Source organism: Zootoca vivipara, chromosome 9 (assembly GCF_963506605.1).
Source record: "Zootoca vivipara chromosome 9, rZooViv1.1, whole genome shotgun sequence".
Taxonomy (NCBI): Eukaryota; Metazoa; Chordata; class Lepidosauria; order Squamata; family Lacertidae; genus Zootoca; species Zootoca vivipara.
The window spans coordinates 32,583,421-32,604,867 of record NC_083284.1 but is presented as its reverse complement, the minus strand read 5'-3'; the positions used below and the strand labels follow the sequence as shown (position 1 = coordinate 32,604,867).

The 21,447-nt window shown below is 40.6% G+C and overlaps 1 protein-coding gene across 4 annotated transcripts in view; it reads right to left on the bottom strand.

Moving 5' to 3' along the window:
* Window positions 1-21,447, bottom strand: part of PCDH10 (protocadherin 10) — a 58,144-nt gene that overhangs the window by 10,230 nt on the left and 26,467 nt on the right. Inside the window, exon 5 of one of the 4 annotated variants that reach the window (XM_035112392.2) lies at window positions 1,471-1,546. The exons of 2 other annotated variants lie outside the window; for them this stretch is intronic. In XM_035112392.2, coding sequence (XP_034968283.2) covers window positions 1,512-1,546 — 35 coding nt within the window. In that variant the 3' untranslated portion in view covers window positions 1,471-1,511. Of the gene's footprint in view, window positions 1-1,470; window positions 1,547-18,557; window positions 19,727-21,447 lie in introns of those variants that run through there. One more of the 4 variants, XM_035112390.2, reaches the window with a different exon arrangement.

The following is a 21,447-nucleotide window of genomic DNA, read 5'->3' as shown; positions in this document are numbered from 1 at the left end:
TTAGTGGAAGTGCAATGAATGCACCTGGCCATGTCTGCGCACCCATTCTGCAATACTATGCAGGTTTGGTTTGGAAAGGGAAGAGATAAGACCAAAGGCTATATGGGTAGGGATTAGTGGCAGAGAACATTCTGGGTCCTGGTGGTAATGAAGTCCAAATGAAGGTGTTTTTGTGAAGTGCAGATTGAACTAAGTCTGGGGATACAAATAGTTTGAGAATGTCAAATCACAATAAGGCAATTAACAAGTATTTCCTTACAATTGCAAGAAATAGATGTCAATGGTATGCATTTTGAATATTATCACTATCTCAAAACGAACTGGATTCCAGGAAACATGATGTTTACCATTCATTTAGGTGCTGCATGTATACATAGGCAACAACTGCTAAATATTGGAGTGTTTTGGCAGTCAGAGCCATACACACAATTTGGTTTTACCGAACTAAACTAATGAAGGATGAGTAGAGGGATTCACACAACAAATGGAGTTGAAGTATGCACATTTAAGTCCATTTACTCTGATGGGAATAAACTGGCATTAATCTAAGGATTTTGATTCATCTTTATCATCATAACCATCATAACAAACACCACCACCCCTGCAGATCTTGGGGATTCATGGAGAAGAGATTCTTAGACATAAGCTGTTGTAAGAAAAGTCCCTTCTGAGTCTAATCAATATTGATTTTTTTTCCCTCGAGTAATAACACACTTCTACTGGTATTTTATTTTCCTTTTTGCTTGGTCTCTGAGAGCTCACTGTTTGCCTGTGTTCCATATAGGTAAAAATGCTCTTTGGAATCTTGATTAAACTGCCTAAATTTAACTGCCTAAATTTATCTATATAAAAATATGATGCATGTTCATCTGTTGTAAACTCCTTCACTGCTTCATTAGTTTGGTCATCAATGGGATGATTCTGAACAGTTATTTATATTGAAAGAAAAAAACACACCTGTATTTAAATTCTTCTAGTTTCGGAAATTCAGCAGTTCAGAGTACAACGATGCCTTTATCTGACAGTTTCTAAATCACCCCATAAAAATAATTATGGCATTTTAAAAACTCTTAATTCACCATACAACGAAAGTTAGCAAATATCCTGCTGAATTAATTCCTTTCCACAAAATTTAAGAGAGCTTTTTTTCCACTCCAAACTTCAAGTGGAAGAATATGACCAGCCTCAAAGGTGGGGTCAGACCTAAATGTCTCACTTTTCGGCAGGCATAGAAATGTGCCTGCACGAATCTCTGTCTGAACCTGTATTATTATCCTTACTTTACAGTTGGGGAAATAGAGTCAGAGAGGTTATGTGGAAAGAAGGATTGCCATGTGGTTAAAGCAGGAGATAGGAAGACAATATATCTGAGCTATTTCTGGCTTTGTCTTGAGGTTGGGGGAGGAAATCATCACTAAACCTCTCTGTCCATGATTCCCCCATCTGTAAAATGAGAATAATAATGCTTACCTATCTCACAGAGGATCTGCTGGCCTTAAATCACTATTCTTTTATAATCCACTTTGAGATCCACAAATGGCAAGGCCTAGAGAGGCGGAAAGCATAACGGTTATTGCAAGAGTTCACATCAAAAATAAAGAATTCTAGGTCTCGAGCTCACACTATACTGAAGCTTTTTACAGTATCCCCATTATGGTTCACCGAAAAAGAATCGAGAGGATAGCTTTCTGTTTATCCCTTGAGTCTGATGCCTCTTTTGCTTCATTTCTTATTATTAAATCATTAGCAAAGTTAAATAAAATTGCTACCATATTTGCACAAGAAACTAGGTCCTGTAATATGCGTCTAGGGGGACAAGGGATTAACAATCAGTTACACAGAAGAAGCAGGAGGAGAAAAGGCTTCTAAAATCTGTTCAGGCTTTTTCCACCTTAACACATTTATTCCGAGAAGAGTTCGGATATTTTAAAGGCACAAATCACAGTATGGTATATAAAGCAGTTTCTATCCCAAAAGGTGATGGGTTTTGAGAATTACATAGAGAGGGCAGGATGTAATATAATACAGTAACCACCAAAAACATAGCAAATGTGTCTATATAACAATGTGTGCATTTATTTCTATGAATGTGAGAGTCTGTAAAAAGGCAGTGACAATACGGATAGGAGAAAACTAATGAATCCCATTATCAACAGGGAAATGGGGAACCCTACTTTTTATTTAAATGCTTGTATATAGTGATCTGCCAGATCAAAGCTTCATCCCTAGGTACTTACTGGATGTAAGCTTCATTGAACATAGTAGCTGTTCAGATGTTTGGCCATGGCTCCATAAACCACGGTTTATGATGCATGGCCACATGCCATGGCAGCATATTCCTCACTATCTTTGATACAGAAATCCTGGCTTGCTTTGGAGCAGAGTTACCCATTGCATCTGAATCAGGAAACTCTCATTTAATGTTGTTAAACAAATCAGAATATGAAGCCAAGATCTGATTTTCAACAGGTCCTGCATGCAGCTTGTTCACAACCTGTGGTCCAGAGCTGTGATGCTTCACAAATAGACATTTCAATGTCTGGAAAAATAGCCATAGGGATTATTTGATGGAAATTGGTAAGAGAAAAATGCAGCCCTACTTATGGTAAATGTTACCAGCTTGTGGCTGTCCTCATCTCAGTAGGTTAGATCAGGCAAAGGCAGAAGATTCTTCCTGCCTTTGTAGAGTTTTCATACAGCCCATGTTCTAAGCACAGCATGTACAAAAATCAGCTGCTGCAGCTCAAGGGAGTCCATGACTCATAATTAAGTATTTATTCCTGTTCAGATCTGACAGTGCAGTGATGGAGTATTTGGGTCATCCTTTGGGGGCTCCTGGCTGATACTAGCAGGAAAGAACGTTGCAACCATCTCTTCCAAACACCGAAGCAGACAACTTGCTACTTGTGCGGAGCCAGCAGCCGACAAGCAGCAGAGAAAGGCTGCTTCAAACCATATTTAAGATCAAATAAAGAGCACCTTTCTCTTTTAAAAATGTTGAAAATGTACAATGGTAAAAGGAAAAGTTAAGCTCCTTTGTACATTCAGGAGTCCTAGGGGACTTGTACCCAGGCTAGGGAGATGCATATTCAATTGTGAATCCAGGTGAAGGACTTTTGAAGAAATCTCAGTGTATTGAAACCCCAAGGATTTTGCAACAAATGGCAAAAGCCCCCTATCCCTTAGCCAATGTCCATTTAAAGTGGGGTCATAATTTCCTCTGAGAAGGCAGATCTGCTGGTCACACAAAGAGCTCTCTCTTTCTGTTCCCCACACCCTGGTATTTTCCTTATATGGCAAACTTGGGGAGAAACATTTCATTTTTGGCAGACACGCTGTCTGCAGTGTTGTGGGATGTGTGTGTGTGTGTGTGTGTGTGTGTGTGTGTGTGTGTGTGTGTGTTAACATCTGAGCTTTTAAAGCATCACACAGCATTTTGGAGGCCCCCACTTCAGTTCATGACACATAGGAGAGATCTTGCTTCATTTCAAATAAGTCCCAGAACTGTCTTAAATAGCCCACTTTGGTTCAGGATTTGCCAGAATCCAATGCAACCCTGATCCCATCCCAAAACAGATCAGGGCAAAGATAGGGAGTGACTTGGAAGATGTAACCTCTACTTGACAAAACACTAGAAGCAGCAGCCATTCCACAAACTCACTCTTCATTCCTCTTCAAAAGCAGCACAAAGGAAAGCAGTCCAGCCATTTTAAAAGCATTCTGTAGCCAGACACAACAAGACAAGACAAGGCCACCCTTTAAGAGAGCATGCAAAAATGTGGAAATGTTTATAACAAGAGGGGAATTTTGTCAGCTAAAGGAGCACAGTTCCAAATGTTCAAAAGAAAGATATTTTGCTATCATGTGTTAGGAACACCAGAAGCTGCCTTATAGCGAGGCAGATCATTGGTCCATTTAGTTCAATATTGTCTACACTGACCTGCAGTGACTCTAGGATTTCAGTCAAGAGTCGCTCCCAGTTGTACCTGGAGACTGAACCTAGGAAGCATGTTCTACCACTGAGCTACTGACCTACATGATGCAAGTGGACAGCCAAATTTTCTTGGATGCCAGTGGTGGTCACTATAGAATAGATTTCTGGGACAACTGATTTCTATTTTTTTAAAAAAAGATTCAGGAGCTGATGTCACAGTTATTTCAAAAGAGACTTACAAAGGATCTCCTGAGATCTGCATATGGCAGGGATTGTTTTGTAGAGACAAGAGGATATTCTAAATTGCCTTGGATGCTTTTACATACAACCAAACTGCATAGAAGAGCAGCTTGTGTATACTATGTACGTGATATGAAGTCAAAACCTGGATAATCTCCTCAAATGTGGAGCAACTGCAGAATGGGATTGCGTGAAACAGTGGGATAAATTTAAGGAGGGTTTAGACACCCTGGTCTAATAAAAAGAAATCCTATGGACGTTTTAAGACCTGACACCAAACCATACAGCATGCAAACAGCTTGCAGAACACCCATTCCCTTACTCCACAAGGTGGAAATGGAGCTGGAAAGGATGGAGGAACATGGCATAATTAAGGAAATCAAGCCTACCTTGTGGTGTGCACCAAAGTTCCTAGTCATCAGGGGAGAGGTGGGAAAAAGAAGAAGATCCGAATTGATCTTTAAAAGCTGAATGAAGACGCACTCTAATAAAAAAATATGTACTTCCAACACTAGTATCTTTCCCAAAAGTGACAGGAATTTGTATACCTCAAGTGATTTCTGGCAAATACCTTTGACAAACTAGAGTGCTAAATTGATTACATTCATCACACTCTTTTTGAAGGCTTGCCATTTGGTACAACAAATGCTTCCAAAAGTTTTCAAAGAAAGGTGGCAAAACTCCTTAAGAGATTTCAAAGGAGCCGTTGTCCAATGAATGGGATCCTAATACATGGCACATCAATGGAAGACTATGGCAAAATCCTGGCAATTGTTTAGAATTAGATGCATGAATCCTAGCTAGGAGAAACACATTATTTTGCAAGATGAAAGAAGAGTCTATAGAGAAGCTGTGCTTACAGGTACCATATAGGGTAGGCTAGTTTTAAAAATCCTTTTAAGAGATTTCTGCCACCATCTCTTCTCTGCATAGATTCAGCAGACCTGGATGGTCAAAAGAGGTGAAAAGGAATAGGGTGATCATATTCCATCTTTGAGATGTTTAGCTTGAGGGGCCATAAATGACAAACAGGTGGGCTCAACCAATTAGATGAGCACCATGTGGCCAGAAAGACACTCTTGGCACCTTGTGGGGAGCTAGCAAATGAGGTCAAAAAGGTGTTAATTAAAATGAGATTGCTCAGGCTATTCTCTCATACTCTGGCATATCAAAGGAGCTCTCATATCAAAGGAGGTCATTTATTTGAAAGTGTCAAGAAATACATTCATCTACAACAGCACTGACTCACAAAACCTTTCTAGGAATGGAATACTCATTAGGCCATTATTTGCAAGCCATCTCAACAGAGGACTAGCCACCAATCTATTACTGAAATCTGTAGCATCCTAGTTTTTGAACCAGATTAGGAAATATAAAGGAAACAACCTCCAAGTATGTTCCAGGATTTATTCAAGCAGACACCTTCAACATCATTTGGTGGGGAAGCAGGATATACATTTAACAAACAAATAAATATAGTCATGAAGTCTCAAAATGCAAGTAGACACTTTAAAAGTCATTCTGCGCCAATCAAACACTAGTTCTTTTTTCCATCTAGCTTTTAACAGTGCTACTCAGCAGCATAACTACTAAATCTGTGTCTATTGCTTCCTTGCAGTTTAGTAAACAGTATGTCCTAAACAGACTCACTTAGCTTGCTAGTACAATTTGGAAAGGGAAATACCCAATGCCTAATTTTGGGACTATAGATGATCACTCTTAGCTACAGCAATAAGGCCAGACTGTAAGCAAAACCTAACCTTACATTTCACTACCAGAGAACAGCAAAGTACCCAAGCCAGCTAAGTTAGTTTGGCAGTTGAGACAGCAAACACCATAAGCTCCCAAGGCTTATGATTGCCTGAGGTTACCACCTTCCTGAAGCTAAGCAGGTCTGGGTCAGGTCAGTGCCTGGATGGGTGACCTCCTGGGAGCAACATGTACACCACCTTGGGTTCCATGAAGAAAGGATCCATAAATGGAAAAAATAAATAGAAATGTAATAAAGTGAAATATTAAAATAATGAAACAATATAATAATCAATCAATAACAAATTTCTGTGTTTCATGTCACACAAAATCAACTGCCCTGATCCTGAAGCTGAGGCTCCAGTACTTTGGCCACCTCATGAGAAGAGAAGACTCCCTGGAAAAGACCCTGATGTTGGGAAAGATGGAGGGCACAAGGAGAAGGGGACGACAGAGGACGAGATGGTTGGACAGTGTTCTCGAAGCTACCAACATGAGTCTGACCAAACTGCGGGAGGCACTGGAAGACAGGAGTGCCTGGCGTGCTATGGTCCATGGGGTCACGAAGAGTCGGACACGACTAAACAACAACAATGGTAACATTCACACCATCTGAACCTTTCCATTATCTAACTACAGTTCCTAGGGTTCCTTGGGGAAATCTGTAACTGTTAAGGTGGTACAAGAGTGATCTAAATGTATGGGTGTGGATGTGACCTTTGCCTAAAGGTAGCGCTGCCTCTGTCCGTTGATACCATTCCCATCCAAATAGCAACCTCAGCATTAATCATTACGTGCTTTACAACTAAAGCACCAAGCAATCAATGACCCACTACATTACTGTTTCCCAGCATGATGTCCTCGACTATTGGGTACCTGCTTTTCAAATAGATTTTAAAATCAGCTACCCCCAACATTGCCAACAAACAGATTCCCATTAGTGTTAAGACGTGGGAAAGGAAAATAAAATAATACTAGCTACTTATTTCTCTCAGGACAGTGAAGTACACCATGACAAAGGGAAGGCAATGCAGAGCCTCACTTGTCTCCAAAAACAAAAATTAATGTCCAGCATCCAAAGACCTGTCCAGGCTTTCACAGGCAGAGAAGCTGTTTCCCTTTTGAACACCACTCAATGAAATGATGTGGCTCAAGCCGCATCAAAACATCTCTTCCGATTTTTTTTTTGTAAATATACGTTAGGTGTATTACTTTAGGACAGGGGTCAGCAACCTTTTTCAGCAGGGGGCCGGTCCACCGTCCCTCAGACCATGTGGGGGACCAGACTATATTTTGATGAAGAAGAAAAAGAACAAATTCCTATGCCCCACGAATAACCCAGAGATCCATTTTAAATAAAAGCACACATTCTACTCATGTAAAAACCCACTCATTCCCAGAATATCCATGGGCCAGATTGAGAAGGCGATTGGGCCACATCTAGCCCATGGGCCTTAGGTTGCCTACTCCTGGTTTAGGACATGCCAAGGTGAACATTCAGAACTGTATGAGTGGCATCGATCTTCAACTTGTTTGTGTACTTTCTTGATGGCCCAGAACCCCTACCCAGAGGGTGGGGGGCTGCAGTGGAGAATGAAAGGAAGTAGGATGGTATCAACATGGATGGTTGTAAAAGAGGGTTAGACAAATTCATGGAGGATAAGGCTATAAACGGCTCCTAGCCATAATGGCTAAGGTCTACATCCACTGGCAGAGACAGCATGTGGAATGTCTTAATTGAGTTGATACAGCAATCGAGAAATTTCATTGTTCCCACAAGGGGATATGACAATAAAGATTTATTCTATTCTATTCTCTGAATATCAGTTGCTGGGAATTACAGGTGGGCAGAGAAATGGTGATGCTGGAATACGTATACAATGTTGGTCCTTATAGCAACATTATTCAGTGTTTAAAAAGCAGCTAAATGTAGCAGTGAAGAGCCATTTCAAGCCTTTTCTTACTGTGACCGCTATGTGCACTGTCACAATGCTAGTTATTTAACAATACATTTCCTGCTACAGTTCAAATGAAGAGCAGGAAGGAATTTCTACTTTTTGGCTCATGCTCTGAAGACAAGGGTGAAGTTAAAAATAGGCATGTTGCCACACTTTGCAGAGTTGGTTTTATATGTATTCTGGGGCGGGGGCTGAAACACACACAAGCACAAAACAAATTAGCAGAAAAATGAAGCATGATGAGGAAAGAAACGAGAAAGGCATCAAGGATGGCTGAATGGTGTCAAACACCACAAGATCAGAGCTGACTATATGCACACACGCTAACCATGAGATCCATTGTTGTGCAGAGGTTAAAGTGTAAGACTTAAGACTGGAGAGACATAAGTTCAAATTCTTGGTTCATTGAGTTACTGACAGCATAAAGAAATACTAGATAGAGAAGGCAAAGAAGAGCCTTTAGAAATATGCAATAGGAAAACCTCTCAGGCTGTGATCCTGGGTGAACTGAAATATTAAATACCAAAGAAAATTCTTAGTTTTCATCTGGTAAGGCATGAATTTTATGTGTATTGAAGAAGAAGCTATGATACACTTCAGTTTAAATGTATTCATAAATGCTAATGCATGCTGGAATGTGGGCATGCTAGAATTAAGTTTGTTCTGGTATAAGCTTCTGTGTGCATGCACACTTCTTCAGATACGTGCGCATACATGCACACGAAAGCTTATACCAGAACAAACTTAGTTGGTCTATAAGGTGCTACTGGACAATTTTTTAATTTTTATTTTTTATTTCGACTGCATCAGAGCAACATGGTTACCTACCTGAATTTAGAAGCATAAGAGAAAAGACAGGGTATAAAGTATTTTGTTTTGTTTTTAATTAATTAATTATTATTATTAGGTAACTAGCCTTAGGAAGCATAAACACACACTTCAAAAATGGTTCTGGGGGCATGCTAGAATTAGTATATTAACAGTTTTCAATGCCTTCCACGTTTCGTTTCTTCTTCTTAAAATGTATGTGAAGTATAAGCTGCTAAGGTAAGGTGCCATGTCTTAAAATATACTCTGAGTATGGCTTATATTGCCTCAACAAAAAGTAATTTTGAGCAGCTCTGAATTTTAATATTAATTTGTTTTTTTAAACTAGCTTCCAATATGTTTGTTTTTTTAATATGCTCATACTTGATTGTTCTATTGTTTTCACTGTGGTTCTGACATTACATGGTATTTTACACTGATTTTTCACCCCATTGTATTGATTAGTAGTGTCTTTTCATTATATTGATTAGTACCAGAAAAGGAATAACCATTGGGAGGAGCAGAGAGAAGAAACGACATGGTGCACCTTTAGTAGCAAACCTGGATGCTTTCCTCTGACCCACTTGTACTAAAACATGTCTCTCCCGATCGGTCTCTACAGCCACAGCAGGCGCTGTAACTCTCCAATGGTTTGACTTTTCCATTGTCTCCTGTGAAAGATGGATGCCAACAACGGTGTATTTTGTGATTAGCTGCTTTGGGGATTTTTAATGTCTCTGCATATGACATTGCATTGAACAATGTTCATTCGTAAGATTATTGCCCTCATCAAAAGCTCTAATTTTGTTTGTTTGTTTTGAAAAACAACAACTTTGAGAATTAACATTCTGCAGTTCAGTGGTAAGACACATGCTTTTGTAAGCAAAAGGTCACAGATTTCCTGACATCTCTAGTAGAGCAGGAAAAGACTCCTGTTTGAGAGCCACTGTCAGTACTAAGATAGATGGTCCAAGGGGGCATCCTATGTTCCTCTGAGCATGTGAGCTATCCATATAACCAATACTCCTTGCCATCACCTATACTCAAGTTTTCTAACATTCAAGGCACCTACATGGCTCTGCCTGTTACACACCATTGGCATAGCATAGGGTTCAAACTAAACATTTGATATACGTACAGCATGCAACTATGTATTTTTTTCATTATTTAATTATAGGTAGTGGGGACTGAGATACTTACTGGAAAGGCTGCATACGGGGAGTGAGGATATTGCATCCTTCCTCCATGTAATTGGAGTTAAACTGTTTACCCACCTAAACAGTTAGGAGCAGGGCCATCTCTAGGCCTGGGCTGGGTGGCGCAATACGCCAGGGCGCCTGGCCACCAGGGGCGCTGCTGCGCCCGCCAGACAGCTGATGTCTGTGAGAAGGACTTTCCTTCCTTCCGTTCTGTGCCGCACCCGGAGCCTCCATTCCGCTGCCCGTCCGGAGGGCTGCCTCTCGCCTTTCCCGTCTCCCCCCTCAGCAAAGGGGCCCTCAGGGCATGGCGTCGGGAGCTGCCGAAGTGCCAAGGTGCACCGCGACGCGCATGCTTTGCTAGACCCTCACAGCGCGCGAGGGCTGCCAGGAGGTGGCCGCCCGCCGAGTGCAAGCCCCGGAGCTGCTGTCTCTTCCTCACCGCCAGGAGCCTGCGCCTGTCCTGAGCGCAGCAGCAGCAGTGCCGAGGAAGGGAAGCATGGCACTGGCTCTCTTGGGCGCCGTACGGCGCACAACTTACTTTGGAGTATCCCCCTCCTTAAAAAAGGTCAGAAACTCTGGGAAATGGGGGCCGCTGGAGGGACCTTTGCACCACAGCGCCGGATGGGCTCAAGACAGCCCTGGTTAGGAGCCTTAAAAGTAAAGGTCCCCACTGACACAAAGGGGAACATTATTATTAAGGCTCCTAGTTACGTGTAGTGGGGTGGAGGTTCACTCTAATTATGCTGAGGTGGTGAGATATAAGCCTTATCCTCCCTAGGAGCTGCCTTCCCCATAAGTGTTGACCCACCGTGTCTGTAATTAAGTAAGAAAAAAAACTAGGTGCTTAGCAGCCGGATGCATCTAGTTTGCCACGTGGCTTCCAGAGTAAAGGTAAAGGTAAAGGGAACCCTGACCGTTAGGTCCAGTCGCAAATGACTCTGGGGTTGCGGCACTCATCTCGCTTTACTGATCGAGGGAGCCGGCGTACAGCTTCCAGGTCATGTGGCCAGCATGATTAAGCCACTTTTGGTGAACCAGAGCAGTGCACGGAAACGCCGTTTACCTTCCTGCCGGAGCAGCACCTATTTATCTACTTGCACTTTGACATGCTTTCAAACTGCTAGGTTGGCAGGAGCAGGGACCAAGCAACGGGAGCTCACCCCGTCGCAAGGATTCAAACTGCTGACCTTCTGATCAGCAAGCCCTAGACACTGTGGTTTAGACCAGAGTAGCTGGGAATAAAGTCCAAGAGTCACTTTTGAAACTCTAAGGTAAGCTGGCAATGCTCACCTTGACATGTACAATTATTTATAAACTGTGTAAAAATCAAATGAGAGCTGTGAGCATCAGCTCTCTGGGTTGTGCAATAAAATAATGATTGCAGTAATTGCTGTTTTCTCCCCCTTTGCAACAAACATCGTTGCTTTCATCTAAATAAATAAATAAATGCAACAGATCATTTCATCTCTATTCACTTTACCAGTGGTTTTGTCCATACTCAAGAGGTCAAAAGAAGAAGAAGAAAACACACACCCAAAAGCTATCTTGCCCGCAGCAGAAATAAAACCCCATCCTTCATCTTGCTGCATGTAAGTGCATGTGTAATATTGCTGCCCAAATTAACTCAAATCCATTTTGGTGACACTGATACAAACATAAGCAGGGATGCGAATGGCACTGATGGACATGGCACTAACCATCCAGAGCTTTTTATCCATCAAAATGACTTTGATGCTGATGCTGTTACCTCCACCATCAAAATGGGGCAGATGGCTCATCTAAATGCAAATAGGTCACTTTTTCTGTCAGAGCACATTTGTGGATACTGGACCAGCAATCAAGTGAATTTGCTAAAAAGGGTTACGAGCCAAATTCTGCAGACAGACAGACAGACAGTTTCGTCAATTCCAGCACAGAATATGTCCTAGCAGTCTAGATGAGTGTGGTAGTCTAGGCTATTCAGGCAATCTAGTAGAATTCTGATAAAAGGACAAGAAGTCCTCTTTATGTTAGCCTTTTTGTAAGAACTACATTCTGGGTCTAAAATCTAATCTACACTTACCGGTACCTGCAACTAAGCATCACTGAACTTGCTACTGAGTTAATATTCATTTGTCTATGCTGTTCATATGCACTCATTTCAAACACTTAGTACCACTAATTTCCCTTAGGAGAGCTCTTGACAATTAAGCAAGCATTTAATGTTTAAAATCTAATTTTTGTGTTTGCATGTCACACACACACACACACAGTCATACCTCTGGTTGCGTTCACTTCATGTTGCGGATATTCGGGTTGCAAATTGCCCCGTGTGCATGCACAGAAGCAATGTGCGCACTTCACACATGCGCAGAAGCGCTCTATCATGATTCGCGCACGTGCAGTAGCGCCACTCTACTGATGGACTTTTGAGGGTGCAAACAGCACCCCAAAATGGATTGTGTTTGTAAGTAGAGGTATCACTGTATGCATGTGTGTGTGTGTGTGTGTGTGTGTGTGTGTGTGTGTGTTTGTATAGATAGATGAGAGAGAGAGAGAGAGAGATGAGAAGAATCTCATCCTGATATTCCAGATGCAGCATAAAATGTTGTGGTCAGTAATGTGAAGTAATGTACTTCAGCTGGTTCCTAAATTTTCAACACCCGGGGGATGGGAAAAGTTGTGTAAAGAAATACATAAACAATTATCCTGACCATGACCATGCCACACATTCCATAAAGCACATCACAAACTCAACAGTATATCACAAATAATTACTGCACACTGATATATTACTGTACATTCATATTTGACATGTAGCCTCTGATGTTGATTATCTTGCGACAGCTATCCCATGCTTTCAGAGGCTTTAACTGATTATTCAGTGCTTCTGTTATGGTGACTCTTTTAAGCACAGTGCTTCTGTTATGGTGACTCCTTTTAGCACATACAGTATTCAAGATCTCTCTAACTAGCGGCAACATTTAACTAATTGCCAAGCTTGCATAGAACTGCTCGAAATACCTGTTAAAAGAAAACCTTAAAGAAACTTTCTAGAAATGAGATTAATGTGACTGCAATTAATTTGGAGTGCAATCTTATGAATATCTATTCAGAATTAAGTCCCACTAAGTTTGATGGGGCTTACTCTCAGATAGGTGGGTATAGGATTGAAATCAAAATGTATTAACACAGCTTTTCTACATCTTCATGTAGCACCATCCCTATCCTTTTCCTAAATGCAGATCTTCCACTTTATTCCCCCAATGTAAACAATACAAGTTATATGCAACCAACCTGCCCAACCTTCACCACATCCCCATCATGTTCCCAGATCTTACAACCCCATGTTCTACCATCTCAGCAGCCTGTCCAGCTGGGGTGATGCATCTTATTTTTCTGCCTGAGGTAAAACAAGAACGTGCTGCTGTACCGCTTCTGCAGCCTCCCTTACCTGGATTGCAATGCCTGTGAAACAGTGATGACGTATTCTGACAAAATCTCGTGAGACCTTGTGCGAGTTCTCATGAGATTTCTGCCACCCAAGGCAGCTGCTTCACGTTGACTCATGGGCAGACCAGCCCTGCTGCCCATATTTCAAGCCAACATGCCTGCATGACACTTTCCCTTCTGGGCCCTTAAGATTCTTCACTTCAGTCTATCATCTCTCATTGAAGATGCCAAAGGGCATACAACTACAGTTCTGCCCCTTGGAATTATCAGTCCATCACATATTTGGGGGGAGGGAAACAAACCCTCATTATTTATAAAGTTGTTGCTATTAATAATATTATTGACTTGGCTCACAAAAGTGACTCAAAGTGACTTACAACACAGTATGAACATGAAAACAAATCAAAACTTTAAAAATTCATGCATATAAATAAAAGACGGGTTTTACAGGACCTGCCCATTAAAAGAGGCCACAAATACTCAAAAACATGTATTAAATTGTGTCTGCTGTTCCTGCTTGTGACCCATGACACACATTGCAGCTACTAAGCACCCTCTTCAACTTCTTCCAGTTATGAAGCCACCATCCTACCGTATTCTTCTTTATAAATCCTCCAATTGGGGCTATGTGGTGACCGCCTTACATTTTTATGTATATAGGGATACACATATACAATATAAAACTCCAGTTTGTCCAATAAACATATCATCTCTGCTTTATTTATTTTATGCCATTTATTAAATATAGATGATTTTGGTCAAAGCGCACAATATTAGCCACAATATTAGCCACAAGGATGCAGAAGAATGTTGAGGTACCAATGAAATTAGTACTTCTTTAGCCTCCATTTGACATGGGCAGCTGAAAAAAAAGGCCCTCCAGCTATTCCATCTAATCAATCTAAGGTGGTGATCCGGAAAGGTACCACCAGGGCCAACAGTATTCTGATGTGGTTAACTAGCAGACTCAAGGGAGCTAATAGAGGAAAGAAGGCTTCCTTCAGAAAACGGAAGTTGTGTCCAAATGAGAAAATGTATACAAATTTTGGCAAAAGAAATGTAAGCAGTCAATGAGGGGAAAGAAAGACGGAAGGAAGGAAGGAAGGAAGGAAGGAAGGAAGGAAGGAAGGAAGGAAGGAAGGAAGGAAGGAATTTAAATACCGTACATTAAAGCAGGAAATTGGCTAAGGATGTGGTTGGACCTTTGGATGACAAGGCAGTTGAAAGAGGTAAGGTTAACTTACATCCCTGCCCCACCAACTGCTCCACTCTGTCACATAGGAGTGAGACCACCTACAAGCAATAACTCATGGAAAGTGTCCTTACCCTTGTCACATCCGAAAGAAGCAACCCAAAGGGATATCATTCCCTTCGGAGTTGGTCCTCTGGACTTGGGTTGTCAGTGGGTGTTCTCCAAATAGACTTGTATCCTGAAAAGCATCTACAGCAATGGAAGTTCTTCCTCTTCATGGGTAGGGCTAGCTCGCCAAACCATCTGATTACTCCACCAAGCTGTTCTCCAGATGCAGTAGAAAAGTTCTGGAAAAGCTAACATTCATAGCCATCTCCTGTCCAGCCATAGTCCTGCTACTGCTACCTATATTCTTAGTGAACCCCACTGCATTTTACAATGGAAATGCAACATTTTCCTTGAAGCACTAAGTTTGCCACTCGGTAACAGTGAAAATATATCCCATAGGGCTAGCTGAATACTATATGCACATCAAAAGACGAATCTCTCATTTTTTCCTATATTTTGCTGCATCATGGATCCAACATACCATTGCAGTCATGCCAGAGAAGACCAAAACATACCCTCCAACATTTCTCAATCTCTCCCCCTCCCCACAAGCACACACACATCTGGCCACATAAAAATCCTCCCCCAGGCAACCTGAAGCGTCAATAGACATTCAAGTGCAGCTCTGCAGAGATACATGGACTACAGTGCTATAAAAGCCCAATTTCAAACCAAATGTGATAAAAGTCCTAACAAATCCATTCTCAGCCTATTCAATTATCAACTTAAAATGCAATTTCTGAAATAAACATGGGGGGAATGACATGAAAAAGCAAAGAGTAGATCTACATATTTGGGGAAAACAGGTTGTGCAGTCCTCCAAGAACAGTAACCAATTTAAAATGCAACTGGTACTGATGGTGTCAGTGATTTCAATGCTTTTTAAAAATCTCCGTGTATGGAAAGTTAACATGGCAAAGAGAATGTTTTAGCAAATCCTTCTGTCTAGCACCCAAGTTTTATTCGTGCTGCAAGTTCCTTTTTTCTTCTTTTAATCTGCAGGAAACATCAACCCTGTTCAGGCATGGTGCCTGAAGGACGTTATATGCCAGCCCTTCTTGCAATGCTCCTGCCTGACCTTCCCATATTATGAAGAAGTTTGAAGGCTCCCATACTCAACACAGGAAGGTCTCTGGCAGGGATGCTGCAGGTGGGACCTGCATGCACCCTTTGCTTAAAGGTACAAAGTGCGTTCACATATCCACAATGATGCTTTCCATCCATGCTGGCTGCTATTTATTACAGCGCAGATCTTCAGATAACAGCATTATCATAATCCAACCAGTGATTCCTTAGACTTCTGCACATTTGAGTTACTCGTCCTTCTTTTCTTCTTTTTTCCTGTCACTTCTTTATCCGCTTTGGTCTTTGATTTTGTGTTCAAAAGCAAAGCAATTATATCGTGTTTTGAAGTGCTATCCGATCAAATTTCAGCCCGTCCTTCTAATTTATCAAGATTATAGAGTACTTAATTGCATTCCGCAAAAGATTTGCAATCCTTTCCAAGCTTGTATTGTTTAAATATGTGATTAGCATACTCTTCACTGCAATGTCTAAGTCACTGATGAGTCATATTATGCCTGAAATAGGCCACTTGTTATCCTCTTCATTGCTGACACTAGGCCATCATAACAACAATTAGTGTGCTTTGTTACCGCAAGCTATATTTCAGAGCTCTTGTTTTATTTAACTACAAAAAGGTACTGACACAATGACTTTGATTTGGAATTCGGCAAACTTAATGCTTTAGATTTCTGTGCCCCACACAGGTAGGCCTAACAAAATGTTTACTGCCTCCTGGGTTTAAGATGGCAAAAGGGGCCAGACAGCTCTGAATCTTTGTTAAAGGACATGCTACTACAAATATAAACAACTCAATTCTTCTTATAATTTATAATTTAAAGGCAGTTTACATAAAAGAAATCAATTCATTTTGCTTCTTGTAAAATCACAAATGAGGAAAAGAGGCTACTGAGTACCAAGAAGAAAAGGAAAACATAACCACCTGGCATATTTAAACCATTTTATGTACATTCTGTCCAAGCTAAATTCTGCTATATACATTAAATTCTGTAGTAAATTAAGAAATGATGTGCAGGTTGTAGCTAGCTAAGTTGCTGTGTTCGCTTGAGAAACTGGACAGGCTAAATCTGTGGTAAAATATTTATTAAATTTATATCCCACTCTTCCACTCAAAGGAATGCCCATCACCCCCTCCCTCACCTGGTATTTGTTGGTTTAACAAAAATGATGCAATTGCTAATCACATAATTAATGCAACACAAGGTGCTTGATATTTTAAAATTTTACCTGAGGGCAACTTTCACTTTTAGCCAGCTTTGCATGGGGTCAAATGCTAACTATGGATTGGGGGGCACACACAGAAAGGCATATAGCCTCTCCTCTCTTTTTCTGATCCATGCAGATAAACTGTAGATGGGACAACTGTCTCCACCCTGCTCATCATATGGTCAATCTGATGACTGAGGAGGTGACAATTTGCATCTCCATTAGAATCACCAAGTGCTGTGTCTACTTTGACTTTTTATGCCAGTTTCTGCCCAAATTGGTGTGCTCTGGGTGGGTGGGTGAAAAAAGTGCTTGGAGTGCCAGATCAGAGCCAGGAATTAACCACATCAAATGCAATGTATAGTATGCTATGTAAAGTTGTCAGTTTCAGTTGGTTCAGAACATGGCAGCTGGAGTGCTAACTCATTCAACTCTTGGGAGTCCCCTAATACAATGGCTGAATTGGCTTCTGGGCCACTTCTGGGGACATGCTGAAGTGCTGAATACGTAGCAGTAATAATAGTAGTAGTTATTAATTAAATTTGTACAATGCCATTCATCGAAAGATCCCCAGGGCAGTTCACAATAGAAAAACGTAAAATGAGAATACAAACACAATGCAACAAAAACCAAAACAAACCAATAACCCCCCTCCCAAAAAACACATTCAAACAGTCCCTCCTGCCTTTTAATTTGATTCTGCTTTAATTCCTGATGTATTCCAGATAGATTGATTAAAATGTTTTGCTGTAGAATCAGAGAAATGGAGGGAATCCAGTAGCCCTTCTAGTCCATCTCTGTGCAGGATGAAGGCAATCCAGAGCTAGAGAGAATTCCCAGCAAATGGCTGCACGGTCTCCATTTGAATTTTCCTTTCAACAGAGCCCACCACTGCCCTCAGTAATCTGCTTCCATCATTGAACTGCTCTTACCATTTCTCCTAGTACTCAACTGAAAACCATCCTCCTGTAAATTCAATCCACTGAATCTAGTCCTTCCCCCGAGGCAGCAGCAAACAACCCGTTTGACTTCACCTAGGTGTGACAGCCTTTCAGGTATTTGAAGATTGCCATCTGTTGCAGCCAGCAGAGAGGGGCATGGCCATACAACTGACCTACCCACAGCAAGATTGCTGCAGCTTAGCAGGAGGGAGAGAGAAATGGGTGCAGTGGTGGGTTTATTAAGAGTGCCGGCTTGGCTTGGCTGATGTGCTCACACAGTGCAGACATCTCCACCACCTCATTCCCACTCAAGCTGCTGCTGCTGCGTGGTCTGGTCAACTTTGCCTTTCTCATTCATTCCCCACCCCTCACCTCTCCTGGTCTTCTCTTCCTCACGATAAACCTATGCAGTTCCTTCCATTTTCCCTTCACAGAAACAAAGTTGCCATGAGAATCTTCGGCTTTAAAAGAAATCAAAATGCCAGTTCAAGCATGCAAATATGTTTGCCAAGAAACTGCAATGTGTGTGAATATTTAATTCCAATTATGGGAAGAAGTTGCTGATGATACAAGCCATGTGGGTGGATAGGGCACAAAAACGTATCTTTGGTTGTGACAATGTCCCTGAAAGTACCCCAGATCTAAAATACATTTAACTCAGGCACAATCGCCTGCATAACATGCTCATCACAACAGCCCACATGCCAGTCATGAGAGTGAGGCTTTAATGTGGATCAGAAGCAAGCCACAGAGTAGAAAATGCATGGTAGATGAATGACAAATGTAATGCATGCTAAACCTAACAACTTTGTTATACTGAAGACTTTAGTCCTGACTTATTCATGTTCTTCATTATATAATGTAGCACTTAACTATTTTCGTTCTTACTAAAGTAGCTTCGGCAGTCATTTAGATAGATAAGCTTCATTTTCTCCTTTTTAGTTTCGACACTACATACATCCTTTTCCATTTTTCTCTATAGGTACATAAATTAAATACACACTTATGGCAAAGTGAATGTTATTTTCATTTGTGCTTTTAACCCCGCAGATAAATCTTCTGCTTCACATTTTGAGAAGGCTGTTCTCCATCACTTTGCCTCAAATATTATTGTGTGTTCCCCACCACTACCTTCCCGCAGATGAGCAGAAGCATAGCACTATATGATTTACTGCAGAACATTATAAACCAAAACTAACACAAGTATTTTCTATGGTGATTACATAGGAAACTGACTTTGACATGGTTAGACTATTTGCCCATTTGGCTGAGCATTGGTTAATGCAGCCTTTGCCATACTGATGCCCTGCAGCAGTTTTGGTCTACAACTCCCATCAGCTCCAAGAAGCCCTACTGGGTGAGCTGAGGGAAGTTTTAGTCCAAACCATCTGTGGGGATCAGCGTGACAAAGCCTGGTCTAATCTGACTGACAGCAGCTTTTCAGGTTCTTCCAGAGATTTTTCACATTTATTGTTAATAAATGTCCTTAAAAAACAAAAGGAATTCTAGGAATTTAACCTATGCAAAGCACATGTTCTACCACCATGATAACATTCCTTTCTAATTAAGTTTGTGTAACTATTATCTTTGGTATAAAACGGAAATCTAGTTTTGAATAACAGAAACAGGGGAAGAAGGTTTGGATTCAGATTTAGGACACCTAAATCTCTTTGATTACAAATCATAATCCATTCACAGTATTTTTTCTCTCAACCGATTTGTCCAATGCAAGCTTGTATTCCTATGCATGCATAAACAGGGGCCTCTCCAAGACCTAGTTTAATTCTCTGCTCTTCAAACGGTTGCTTCTTCTGCAGGACGAAGGTAGTTGAAAGGAAGTCTTCTTAAATGAAGGTGGATGTTTTGGAACCAGGGACCTTAAGATATTAGTGGCAGAGTATTAGAAAAAACATAGCAAATTAAACAAATAAAAAATATGATACCTAGAAAATATTGCTGAGAGATAAATTGACTACTAACAGCTGGGTTTCCTGCCTATCACACAGATCCAAAAAACAAGAAAAACATTTCAATTGGAAGCTCTACTGTACGCCTCCTTGAGATCAACAGATTTCATACTCCATGGAAGGTGTTCCAAGCAGAAAGGACAAATAAAGATGGTATTTATGGGGTTGGGGAATGCTCAGTAAGAATCAGTAATGCTAATGCTTAAAATTTCTAGCTGTGTACCCTGTTAACTCATATTCTCCCAAATTAAGAGCAACTATTCCACATCCTTGTTAAGATCTCCACTGCTTGAATTATAGTAAATGAAATCCTTATGACAGCCTCATTTTAGTACTGTGGTGCAGTGTCGTTTTTCAGTAAGATATATACCTGAAATTCTGAAAAATACCCATAACAACCCATAATATGCTAAAATCATTCTTGCCAATTTACAGAGGTGATGGTAAGCTGTCAGACCAAGAGTTATGGAGAATGTGGAAGCTTGCATGCTATTTTGTGATATTTCTGGTATGCCTAATACAGTTGTTAATTTATCTGTTTCTTTGTGCAGCTAAATGGTTTCTTGAACTATTAGCACATATATAATTTGTCCACCTTTTGGTGATGAACTAACATTATCTATTCTTGGTTTTGCAAAGAAGCTTATAGTCGTTGTGGTTGAAAGTACTAGCAAATGGCACTGAATCACCTCTGTCCTTGCTGCATTTTATAGAGACATCATACTGCAAACTTCTCTTCAGCATCTTTACCACACAAAGCAGCTCCTGCAATAACTGCATAAAATAGCTGCATGAAACAGGAAGGGAAATATATCCACCTTGCTAGTTTTAAATATATGATTATTTAAAACTAGAAAGGTGGATATATTCCCCTTCCTGTTTTTCTTGATTTTTCTTGTTCTTTTTTAAGCAGAATTCAAAATATGGAATAAATGCCCTGTTATTTGTATGTAATTTTATTCCCAAAATGAAATTAATTTTCAGGATATTTCAACATAACTATTTCCTCACTGCCTGTTATTCCAACTATGCCAGGCTATGACCCTCTGAGAGGGCAAATAACTGCTTCCTTAAGATTACTAACAAGAGATAAAATATGAGATAGAAAAATCTTTTCATACATTATAACAGTTTAATAAATGATTTCTACAAGATCACATTATTACAACCCATAAAAATGAACTAGTTTGGTATGAGATGTAATTTTTCAGTTTGTTTGTTTGCTTTTAAAAAAAGACTTAGTTTATTTATTTAAAAGCAGTGATTTTTTAGAACTGCAGGCAGTCCTATGCATGTTTATTGAGAAGAACATCTCAGCATGGTCAATGGGGCTTGCTTCTGCTCGGTATGGTATGAATAGAATTATAGGTTTAATATCTCAAAATGCAGGTGGACTAAATGTGGGAAATTCTGCACATGGTATATCTGGCACAGTAAAGGTTTCTTTTACATCCTGATATGGTCTAGACACTTACATGAGTTGTTATTTTGAAGCTTGTCTTCTGAAGTTTTTTCTGACCATGCCATTATCCATGGCCAAATTACAGGCTACAGTTATAACATCTGAATAATGTGGTTTCGTCTGAGTAGCATAATATTCCCACTCAAGTCAGCAAGGGTTTGGTTCAAAT